Source organism: Rhagoletis zephyria, unplaced genomic scaffold (assembly GCF_001687245.7).
Source record: "Rhagoletis zephyria isolate East Lansing unplaced genomic scaffold, Rhagoletis_zephyria_1.1 Rzeph_scaffold_01453, whole genome shotgun sequence".
Classification (NCBI taxonomy): Eukaryota; Metazoa; Arthropoda; class Insecta; order Diptera; family Tephritidae; genus Rhagoletis; species Rhagoletis zephyria.
The window spans coordinates 21,920-34,143 of NW_016158537.1; the positions used below are offsets into that span (position 1 = coordinate 21,920).

Genomic DNA, 12,224 nt, shown 5'->3' on the forward strand with positions numbered 1-12,224 from the left:
TTTTTTTTTGTATTATCAACACCGTATTAACTTACAATAAAACATAAATTTCAGATTGAAGCAGATTTTAAAGAATTATACCCAGAAAAACAATTTATGATTACGTCGAAATGGGCTGAAACGTTACCAAAGCTTACGGTTTACTACGAGGAACACGTAAAAGATAAATACTCCAGAAAACTTTTGACATCTGTAAAAGGCATAACCGACACAAGTAAGTCTCATATATTGAAATTTTTGGTTAATAGTAAAAAATATACGTAATCGATTAATTTTATTAGATTCGAAAGACTGCATTTATTTCATGCTGCTTCACTCCATTTTAAAACCAACTCATCGGTATATAATTAAAGAAGGCGAATTAAAAGTACATCGTAAAGCTACAATTCAAAATTCCGTGAGCAGCTCTATTTTACATATTACCAGTGTAAATGATTTGCAACATCAAATGGAACTACGTAGAAATAAGTCTATAGAATCGAAAACGCCAATACAGCCCTTTTCAATTGTAGTGGGCTCTGATCTATTGAGTTTAACTGATTTTTATGTGAGCTTTCGTTATCAAAAATTTAAATTCAGCTCATTTATAATATCTTTGGATATTTGCTTTAAAATTTATCAAATATTCTCTTTAAAATATCCTGATGAGTCTCATCACGTGTGGAGTTTTCTTCAACATTACTTTTATGATATTTCTACTCCTTATGACGTAAAGAAGCCATGTGTAAACAAATAACATATTTTCAGATTTGTTTTAATGACTAAAATGTTGTGTTTTAAATGCTATACAGATTTTGTTATCTTGACAGCTTTATACTCTCATTTCGTATCATATCATGGGTTAAGTGAAGTAGATATCTATAGATGTACTCACAATAATTGTAATCAAGAGTACACAAGCTTAAAAAGATTTAAGGTACATGTTAAAAGGCATCTGAATTTAAAATCTTTTAAAAAGACTAATAATGTTAGCAATACAAAACAATCAGACGTTAACTTAGGAATAAGTGAAACACACTTGTTCAATATGGAAAAATCCGAAAATAATTTTGAAAGACAAATTTTCACTTGTAATGAGCCAGAAAAAAATTTAGAGATTTCTAAAAAAAGTATCGTAGAGGATGTTGAAAACTTTTTGTATGAAGATGAAGTTTTTTCTAAGTTTGAACGTCATATTACAAAAAATTTCTCAAGATGTTTTGATTAAATTTTATGCAAAAGATAATTTCTGTAGAGAAGATGCCTTGTTTATACAGGAAAATATAGAAACTATAAATACAGCCATTGTAGAGGCTTTTAAGCACATATTTTTAAAAAGCATACCTGAAGAGCTAAAAAAAAACCAAATATTTCCTAGATTTTTGCTCAAATCCTTTTCGCAATATAGACACGGAACACAAGTTTTTTAAAAATCTTCTTTTAAGTAAAAATTTTGCAAAACCGATTCTTTTTAACGTAAATAACGAAATCACAAAAATTCAGAAAAACAATAGGCCAACATTAGGGCCTTCTAATATTAAGGGATGCTTAATGCCTATTGAATTTGAAATTCAGAAATTTTTTGAACTACCTAATGTTCTGGATGAAACTCTAGAAAATATGGAAAGACTTAAATGTGACTTAAAAATAACGCATTACATAAACTCAGAATCTTTCAGAGAGAAAATGTGTAATTTTGAAAACAAAATTGTAATTCCAATCAACATATTTGTTGATGGATTTGAAGTAAATAATCCACTAGGCGCTCATGCCAACTTTGATAATGTATGCGGGGTATATTACACTTTTCCTGTAATTCCTCAGCATTTGCTATCAAAATTGGACCATATATTTGTGGCAGCCTATTTTAAAAGTATTCATAAAAAACAATTTGGTAGTGATCCATTTTTATAACCTCTAATAAATACTTTTAAAAACCTTCAAGAACTCGGCTTGAATATAAATAAAAGAACCGGAAGTAAAAAAGTTTAATTTTTATTAACTAATATTCTTGGCGATAATTTAGGACTCAACGATATACTTAGATTTACCACATCTTTGAACTCAAATTTTTATTGTCGCTTTTGTATTCGCTCGAAAGAGGACATGGCGAAAGATAGTATAGCTCACCCTCAATATTCCAGGGGCGTAGAAAATTATGAAGATTCGGTTTTGCAAAATAATGTTAAGTTAACAGGTATTAAATCGAATTGTTTATTTAATCAATTGAAGCATTTTCATGTCACTGATAATTTTGCTGTAGACATTATGCATGACTGGTTTAAAGGTGTTTGTAGATACAATATTTGTGAAATTCTCTTGCAAATCGATTAAATGATGACTTTAGTGCATTTTATTACATTAATAATTGGCGACTTAGTGCCTGCCGATAATATTCTCTGGAAATACGTTATTAATATGGTAAAAATAGTTGATATATTAGCCCAAAGTAAATTTGACGCTAGTATTATAAATAACCTATCGATTCTTATACAAAAGCATAACGAAGAGTATATTCGTTTGTTCAAGAAACCGCTTGAACCGAAATTTGATTTTCTGACGCATTATTCAGAAGTAATAAGAAAAACTGGTCCTCCAAAGCACTTTTGGAACTTCAAATTTGAAGCAAAACACAGAGAAGCTAAAACTTATTCACGAAATGTTATGTGCAGAAGGAATATTACATATTCGTTAAGTATTAAAGCTGCATTAAAGTTTACAACATTCTTAGAACAAAACAATGGTTTTCCAAATACATATGATATACAGAAAACAGTAGTTTGTAATATAGAAACGTCAAATTTTGCATATGCACTGTCAAGTTTAAATGAAAATTTTTAAAATATTATAATAGAAAAATTAATTTACAATGGATTGATTTATAAAAGAGATTACTTTTTGACTCTTAGAACAAGTGTATTAACTTTACACAAAATCAAACATATTCTCATAAGTCATCGCAATGAAATCTATATTTTAAGTGAGTGTTATAATATAAAAGGTTTTAATGAGCAGTACCAATGCTATGAAGTTGGTATTAAAGAAAACATCTTACAAATTAATAATGTTATTAATTTCGAAGGACCGCCTATTCACATATACCATAATGTAAAAGGAGTTTGCTTTATACGAATAAAGAAATTTTAAAAGTGAAAAGAAAGTATTTAACGCCTTATTTTTTGGGAGAGGGGTGAACCTTATGTGGATAAATATCAAATTGATACTAAAAAACTGGTGTCAATTTTGTAAAAGCGAGTATCAAATCAATATTCGGAAAAATATCAATTTGATAAGAAAATGAATATCAAATTGATACCAAAAATTGTTTGTTATCGACTATCAATTTGATAATAATGAGTATCAAAAAGATACCCAGTTTTGATAATAGNTTTGTAAAAGCGAGTATCAAATCAATATTCGGAAAAATATCAATTTGATACGAAAATGAATATCAAATTGATACCAAAAATTGTTTGCTATCGAGTATCAATTTGATAATAATGAGTATCAAAAAGATACCCAGTTTTGATAATAGTAAGTCTCTATTCGATAAGATGGAGTATCAAATTGATAACACAAAAACATATTAAATTAATATTAATCAGTATCAAACTGAAAATTTCGAAAATGTCACTTTCACAATTTCGAAAATATCATTTAGACAACATTATTAATGAGGAAAAAAAATACTCTAAAGTTTCATATTGATGGCTAAATAGCATCGCTCCGATGACAACTTTTTTTTGAGTGTGGTAAGCAGTGCGCGCTTACACCGCGCAGGGCCTGGGTTTAATCCATAGTCAAAGCAACATCGCAAAAATATAGAAAAAAACGGTTTTCTTAACAGCGACCGCCCCTCGACAGCCAATGGCAAACCTGCGAGTGCATTTCTGCCATAAAAAGCAGCTTCTCATAAAAATACAATCGCCGTTCGGAGTCAGCGTAAAACTGTAGGTCCCTCCGCTTTGTGTGACAACATCAAGGCGCACGCCACAAATCGGAGGAGAGGCTCGGCCAAGCACATACAGTGACGAGCAAAACTGTAACATGGTGTAACACTTTTTATTTCAGCCATCGCTATATTTCCAAGTTCTAACGACTTTCATCCTTTTGGTGTATATTCTTGTTGGTGCATCCTTACTCCCTCTCTCATAACGATTTGAAGTCAATACAACAACAATAAAAAACCCAGCAGACAAAAATGTAAATTAAGGCAGATGTTACAGTTTTGCACTCACTCTCAGTTACGCATTTGACAGTTATCTCTTACTTAGTTGGAAGTCAGATGACTTTTTTCTGTATTGTAATTTATTGAAGAAGTGATCACCAAGAAATAATATAGTTAATCAGGAACCATAAATGTAAACAATAGCTTTACTGCGGAAAGGCGGGACCGCACGAAAAGTGGCAAAAAATTGTGGAATTTGCTACTTGAAAATGTTAAGACTGAGAAAAAAATATAGCCTAAAGTGTTCCCAAGGACAAAGGAAGTCTGTCAAAAAATATTACGGTACGATATCTTGTGAACTTAGCAGCAAGTAGCGATGCAGCTACTATTACAGAAGCGCTTAAGGTATTAAAATTTAACGCAATCAATAGACAGCGAGGCGAAGAATTCCCAAATTGATCGCATAGGCATCGCATAGGATCGCACGAAACCGGACCGTTGTCTATTGGGATATGTTAGGCCTTACAGAATGCAATAAAAAACACATTTCTAAGATTTAATTGAAGGTTAGTTGGTCTGACAAGACTAACTTAATCGCTTTCAATCAGATGGCCGGGCATGGTATTGGATCAAAGACCCAAATTATGCCTAAGCGCATCATGTAAGGCGAACTGTGAATCACAGTGGTCGGTCAATAATAGTTTGGGGTTGTATTTAAAAAATTTTGTTGGTCCGTTAGTACGCATTATGCGTAAAGAACAGTATCTGTTCATATTTCGACAAAATTTGCAAAAAATGAGTTTCTGCTGAAAAATCACTAAAAACACACTGCACATATTCGCAAAGCCAGGATACAAAGCACAAATTTGCTTATTTGAAATGACCTCCATAATCCGCGGACATGAATCTCATCGAGAATTTGCGAAATCAACTAAAAGCACAGCTTAACAAGTATCAAAGTCCGTAAAATCGAGTACATGAGCTGAGAAAGCAAACTAGGGATATATGGGAGGATATACCTCCAAAATTTTTACAGATACAAATAAGGTATGTCAAATCGCATCCAGGAACTGAAAGAAGCAAAAGGGTACTGAACATTGTGTTAGTTCTTTTTTTCGTGAAAATTGTTAAATAGTTCTTAAAAATATATGAGTGCAAAACTGTAACATCTGCCTTAATTTACATTTTTGTCTGCTGGTTTTTTTATTGTTGTTGTATTGACTTCAAATAGTTATGAGAGAGGGAGTAGGGATGTACCAACAAGGATATACACCAAAAGTATGAAAGTCGTTAGAACTTGGAAATATAGCGAATGCTGAAGTAAAAAGTGTTACACCATGTTACAGTTTTGCTCGTCACTGTATGTGTAAGCGCCAATCTATTATTACTATTATTATAAATTCTTCATAGTCTGGTGTAGACTTGTATCAGATTCTGTAAAATTGTAGTGTTATGAACACAATCACGTATAATGGGCAGATAACTTATCAGATTTATATGTTGCAAAAAATCTAATTGAATTATAGGCAAATATATAGTCAAAATCTTAAGAGATAAATATTTCAAAGGATATTTTACAAATGTTAGTTTCGCTTCATTTCAATAGAATAGTTATTCAAATTTATTATTATTTAATATTATAATTACTTAATTAATTTTATATTATAATTATTTATTGCTAAAATGAAATGAGAATAGTTAACAAGTCAATAAAAAAAATTTTAAATAAAAAGAAAAGCACTGGCCACGTTACACTTATTTATTAGGTAATTGTGCAACGAAGTCAGCTATGAGTCAGTATGATATCGACAATACTAAGAAAACATGTTATATATCCTTTTGGAAAGGGTACTTAATTATCCAAAAAACACCTTTTTTAGTTTTTCCCTGGCTACGTTACACTTAACATTTGCGGTACATTTCATTACGACTTAATAGGAGTTCTAAACAACTTTTTCGCTAACTTGGAACGTATCCTGTTAAACTTATTTATATTCTATCGTTCAGAATTTAATCGGCCAAAATAAATCAAGGAAAGCTTATATTTTTGTACTTTTCCTTGTTGAAGTATCTAAAACTGTTTTTAGGTTCGTGAAAAATTCTTCGACAAAAGTAGCAAAATATTAAACACAAAATGCTTGACCATGATAAGAATTAGTGTCAGAAGCAGCTGACAGATATAGTGAATAAAGAAAAAATCGGGCTGGTTTACTTTCCTGTAGAATTGGCCATATGGGCTAAGATATTATAAAGTAGAGACTTTTGTACAAATAATTTTGCGTTTAGTTATATTTCTCAATTATCTCGGCAGATCTAAACTTTGACAAAACACAAAAACACTTTCCTGTAAAATTTGGTTCTTGTAACATACGATAATTTTGCACAAAGGGACCGATATAATGAAAATAGTTCACAGTTTTGCTCTTTTTACTTGCAAAATAAATATTTCTAAAATAAATGTATTTTTTGATTATTTTTCGGTTTTTGTCTGTTTTTAGTGACTTCTTTTGCGTTTTTTTCGTATTCTAGTGTCTTTTCCTGCCTATTTTGCCTTTTCTAGCCTATTTCGTTATTTTATTTTGCCTTTTTTATGTCCTAAAAATTAGTTCCCTGCTCATATGTAAGTCTAAATTGGTAAGGTTTTGGCTAAATTATTCAAGTTTTTCTTAAACCAGTCTTTGAATAATGTTCAAAAACAGCATCAGAAATCTCATTATTATGATTCCGTAGATTTTTTTTTTAATATTTTTATGCAAACTTTTTAAGCTTAAACTGTTTAGTCATCTGAGGTAATTTTTTTCAAAAAATATTAAAAAAAAAATGTTTTTATTAATAAAAGGCTCAATTTTTGGCGGTATTATCAAATCGGTCCAGCTCACGTAAATCTTAAAATTTTTGCGAGATATTTTGTTAGAAGTCTTAAAATATAATAGATTTTATAATTCCAGTGGAATAACAGTACCGTATTTTTGTTTTGTATGGGGTGTGATGCAGTCTAATGGACATAAGTTGACTAAGATTACTCGGCCGTATTATCATAGTAACACAATGTCACTAAAGTCATTTTAAAATTTTCAGGCAAATATAGTCTTGAAAACTTCCTTAACTCGCCTAACTCTCTGATAAAATTTTCGGCCGTTTTTCACGCTCCGGTATTTCGGCCTCTCTCTACTTATTGCGGCAAATACATCTCGCTTCCTTCTTCAGTTCCCTATAAAGGTGGCGAATAAATTGGCCGTGTTTTGTGATTGCAGCTTTTCGGCGTTAAGTTTTCCTTGCATTGTTGGGCGCACATTTTTTGCTTCGCAGCGCCGGATGCGTATCTTGTCTGCAACAAGATAGTGGTCCAAGTCGATGTTTGATCCTCGGAGTGTACGTACATCTAAAACGCTGGCAGCATGCCTTCTGTCTATCACAACATGGTCGATTTGATTTCTCGTTTTTCGATCTGGAGACAGCCATGCAGCTTGGTGGATCTTTTTATGATCGATCAGCCTCAGTCCGCTATCGGACGTTTCGTCGTGGAGGCTGAATTTTCCGACAGTGGTGCCAAAGATACCTGCGTTTTAAAAATATATTTAAGGAACCTCTTTACAGCTACAACTTGAATCCAGGGTTGCCCTTTTTAATTCGTTTAATTACCCAGAAAAATCCAAATTACCCACAAATCCCCACACAAATTTTCAAATTCCCCGCAAATTTCCCATAAACGAAATAAATATTTTTAAGTTTAGTATCCCTCACAAAGCTTTATATTATCATTTAAAATATGTAACTAATACATTTTAGTTGTTACAGTTCTAGGCATATTTTGTTTATTAAGTATTAAATAAAATATCAAATACACATTATAATACAAAAAATTGCTTATTAGGGAATAAAGAAAAATCATTAGATGAAGTCAGTTCCTTGAACTGTTATAGTACAAATGTATATTTGGTCATTAAAATTTAATCTGTACTTCAATTTTCGCTGCACTTATTAAGATACAAAATCTAAAAAACATATAGTATTCCAAAGAATCTTTGTATTCGATTACTATCTGGATGGTATTTGGAAGCTTTGTAAGCTAACATTTCTTTTTGGTTCAACAATTTTTATTGAGCTTGAGGACGTTTTTAATGAAAAAATATTGTGGCAAAGCAACAACAATTTGAAAAAATGGTAGAAGTGATACCTATTTCGGAAATCACCACATTTCCTCATCAGACTTCTTCAGCGGGATTCGAACCGACGACCCCAGCTGACTCAGTCAGTTGCCTACGCACTGTGCTAAGTTCGTCTTATAAACTGTTGTTGCTTTTTCCACTTTTTTTCATGTGAGCCAACTACAATCAAGCGCAGCTATTCCAGTGCTATTTAAACTTGCTCATGTGGTTGTTGGCTTTGTTAATACACAATTCTATTTTTAGAATGTTTAACTTTTAGGTGTGCTCGTCCTTAAGTTGTTAAGTGGTTTTTGTTATTTAAAAGTTAAACATTCTGAAAATAGAACTGTGTATTAACAAAAACCAACAAAACCAACAGCCACATGATTTAAGTACCTTAATTGTTTTGTATACAAGGGCGTAGCCAGCCTTACATCTAGGGGGCAGAGTTTATATAGAGGGAAAATATGTTTTTAATTATATTTTTTTCTTTGTATATAAAACGAAATTTTTGGGCTTAAGAAAGTGTAAATAAGTTTTGTGGTGGCCTTCACAACGATACCAATTTTTTAAAAATCGGTTAGTAATTTTTTTGTTTAAAATAGTTTTCTTTATAAAAAAAGGTATTTTTTACTTTCAAGTGTTTTTTCTCAAAATTTTATAAACGAAGTATACAAATATGCGCACCACAAGAAAGGGAGTTCAATCGCCTTTACAACGATAGCAAATTCTTAAAAATCGGTTAGTATTTTCTTTGTTAAATTCTTTTTTTTTTTATAAAAAAGGTATTATTTCCTTTTAAGTGTTTTTTCTCAAATTTTTATATACGAAGTATACAAATACGCATCAGAAGAAATAAGATGTGATTGCGTTAACAACGATACCAATTTTTTTAAAAGTCGGTTAGTAATTTTTTTGTTTAAAATTTTTTTTATAAAAAGTTTTTTTCCATTTAAATGTTTTTCTCAAATTTGTACATACAAAGTATACAAATAAGCATATCAGAAGAGAAGCAGGGGTTCTAATCACGTTTACAACGATATCAACCTTTTAGAAATCAGTTCAAAATTGTTTGAAATATAAGGTTTTTAATTTTTCGAAGACCCGACCTGTGTCCCCTTATAGCACCTGTAATATAAGTTTGCAAAGAAAAAGTTATAAACCATTTAAACCGATGTTGCTGTTCGCACTAAATGGCTTCATATTGCATCGTTTATGCCTTGTTACGAGTGATAATGTGATTGGGTATGTTGCTAAGCATTCGGGAATAGCAAAGGAGCTACTTTCTTGCTATAGTCTTATAAAAAAAGATACTCCGCTCGAATCATTAAGGCGAATAAATTCTAAGCTAGGAGTTCCTGAAACTATGTTTAATAAACTACTCAGTCCTGAGCTTTGGCCCGCCAGTGTGACCGTTCGCCCTTTTCGGCTCGTCCAAAAACAAGTTGCCACGAAAACATAGATATTAATCCCACAGTTAATATTGAAGCTGATACGCATACTCGCATATACTATCAAAATATGTCGGGTGAGAACTAAAGCGACTGCTGTACGTACGTTTAGCTCCTCAAAGATGTTTGACGTTTTCGTTTTAACAGAATCTTGGCTCAATTCAAATTTTTACGACTCGGAATTTTTTGATTTAAATCTGTTCGACGTATTTCGGAGAGACAGAGACCCCGTTAAAACAGGGCTTAACCGTGGTGGCGGTGTTTTAATTGCCACAAAGCGTGAACTTCGTGCAGCTTTAGTTTGCCTCAATAATAATGACTCTACACTGGATCAATTATGTGTTCGACTGCTTGGTGCTTCGGATAAATTATTTATTTGTGCATCCTACATCCCTCCTAATAGTTCGGAACAGCTTTATAACTCGCATGTCGAAAATGTAATTGCCTTGCAATCTATGGTCGGAAGTCAACATTTATGTGTACTTGGAGATTTTAATTTAAATAATGTTTCGTGGTCGTACTTGGATAGCTCATACTTTCTAACGCCATCTAATATTTTTAGTTCTACTGAAATATACTTTATTGATAATTTTTAAGTTATGATTTAAATCAAATTAACAGTTATACGAATAAGTGCAACCGAATATTAGATTTAATTTTCCTATCTGGTAACTTAAACTTTCACCTTTTAGAGTGTTGTTCGATTACTTCCGCTTGTATGCATCATGCTTCATTAGTTTTAAACCTAGAATTTTACAAATTTTTAAGTAACACTCCTGCAAGTGACGCTGTTAAGTTAAATTTCAAAATGTGTAATTTTGATTCACTAAACAATTTGTTTTTCGAGTTGGACTGGGATGCTTTGTTTGCTAATTTAGATACAACTAGCTGTTTTCAACTTTTCAAATCTAAACTTAATGATATTTGTTTTGAACATATTCCTATTGTACCGGTTAAGAATTACAAGCTACCGTAGTTCTCTAAGGAGCTTAAACGTTTAAAAAACCGTTGTAGTAAGTCATACAATAAGTATAAAGTTTTATTTTTTTATTTTAAAACCTATAAACGCCGTTATCTGATTTTAGGAATCTGGACAAAATTTTGCATACTCGTTATATTCGTAACTTCGAAAGTAACATCAAAAATAACCCGACAGCTTTCTGGGCCTATATTGAATCTAAAAAATCGAAATCGGGTATACCGTCCTTTGTGTTTTATAAGGATAAGCAAGCGAAATCTGCGGAGGATACGGTTAACCTTTTTGTCGAATTTTTTAGTACCAATTTTGTATCTGTCACTGATAGTGTGCCGGATAGTTCGGATTTTTCAAATTCCCCTTTATTCTTTGGATCTTTGTCCATAAGAGTGGATGATGTTCAAAAAGCGATTATTTCTATTAAGCCCTCAATGCAAACTGATGCTGATGGTTTATCCCCTATTTTGTTAAAAAATTGCTACTCCCTCAGTAAGCCATTAGCTTTAATTTTTAATAAATCGCTCACGTCTGGGCTATTCTTACAGGACTGGAAAAAATCATATGTTACGCCAATCTTCAAAAGTGGTAACAAGAATGACGTTACAAATTACAGGCCTATTACGAAATTGACAACAATTGCTAAGGTATTTGAGTGCATAATTAAAGAAAAAATTTTGTTTCAGTTTCTAATCTAATCATCCCGAATCAACATGGGTTTTTTAAGGGCAGATCTACAGTATCTAATCTGGCCATTTTTTCTGATGACTGCCTAGCAAGTTTTGAAGCAGGCCTCCAAGTAGATAGCATTTACACCGACTTTGCCAAGGCTTTTGATAGGGTTTCGCACAAAATTTTGCTTAGTAAATTAAACTTTCTAGGATTTCACGCTACTTTTCTAAAATGAATAGAATCCTACTTATCTGGTAGGAGTTATTCAGTCGTACTTAACAACAATACTTCTTGCCCATATCTTGCAACGTCAGGAGTTTGCAAGGTAGCATTCCTGGGCCGCTCTTGTTTACCATTTTTATAAATGATATAAGTACTTGCTTTTTATATTCGAAGTTTCTTCTTTATGCTGACGACCTAAAGACACTGTAGGGATAACAAGAACTAGTGAACCAGATTTCTAGTTCAGTACTAGTTCTTTATTGCCAAAAACGAACCAGTCCGATAGTAACTAGTTCCGCACCAGTCCAAAAGCAGTGAAATGTGGTAATTTCACTAAACTATTCTATTTTTAATTTTAAAAGCAGGGAAGGTAATCATTATGAGTAAAATAATTTAAACAGCATTTAATCATTATTTTATGAATTATTATTGAGTTTTATTTTTTCGCTCAAACGGAAATAATTATTATTTGATTTTTATTTTTGGGATTACAAATAATGATTATTTTATGATTTTTATTTTTTCGCGCAGAGATTATCATTAATTTTCAGTTTTATTTTTCCACTTAAAAATAATGATAATTTATAAAACTGAAAAGGCCATAAAGACGC

At 31.7% G+C, this 12,224-nt stretch overlaps 2 protein-coding genes across 2 annotated transcripts in view; one reads left to right on the forward strand and one right to left on the reverse strand.

The window, feature by feature from the left end:
- eIF4B (eukaryotic translation initiation factor 4B) overlaps nt 1-12,224 on the reverse strand; it is a 41,119-nt gene that overhangs the window by 506 nt on the left and 28,389 nt on the right. The gene's annotated exons all lie outside the window — the stretch shown is intronic.
- Nucleotides 18-1,162, forward strand: LOC108364063 (uncharacterized). Its single transcript, XM_017617624.1, has 2 exons — nt 18-214; nt 282-1,162. Exons 1-2 carry the CDS (start codon nt 97-99, stop codon nt 734-736), a joined length of 573 nt encoding a protein of 190 aa, XP_017473113.1. The 5' UTR covers nt 18-96; the 3' UTR covers nt 737-1,162.

What these genes read in the sequence shown, in the direction of transcription:
- LOC108364063 (XM_017617624.1), top strand. Translation starts at nt 97, where the DNA reads ATGATTACGTCGAAATGGGCTGAAACGTTACCAAAGCTTACGGTTTAC. An exon ending in AAAAGGCATAACCGACACAA is followed by an intron (nt 215 to 281) that starts GTAAGTCTCATA and finishes TAATTTTATTAG; the next exon opens with ATTCGAAAGACTGCATTTAT.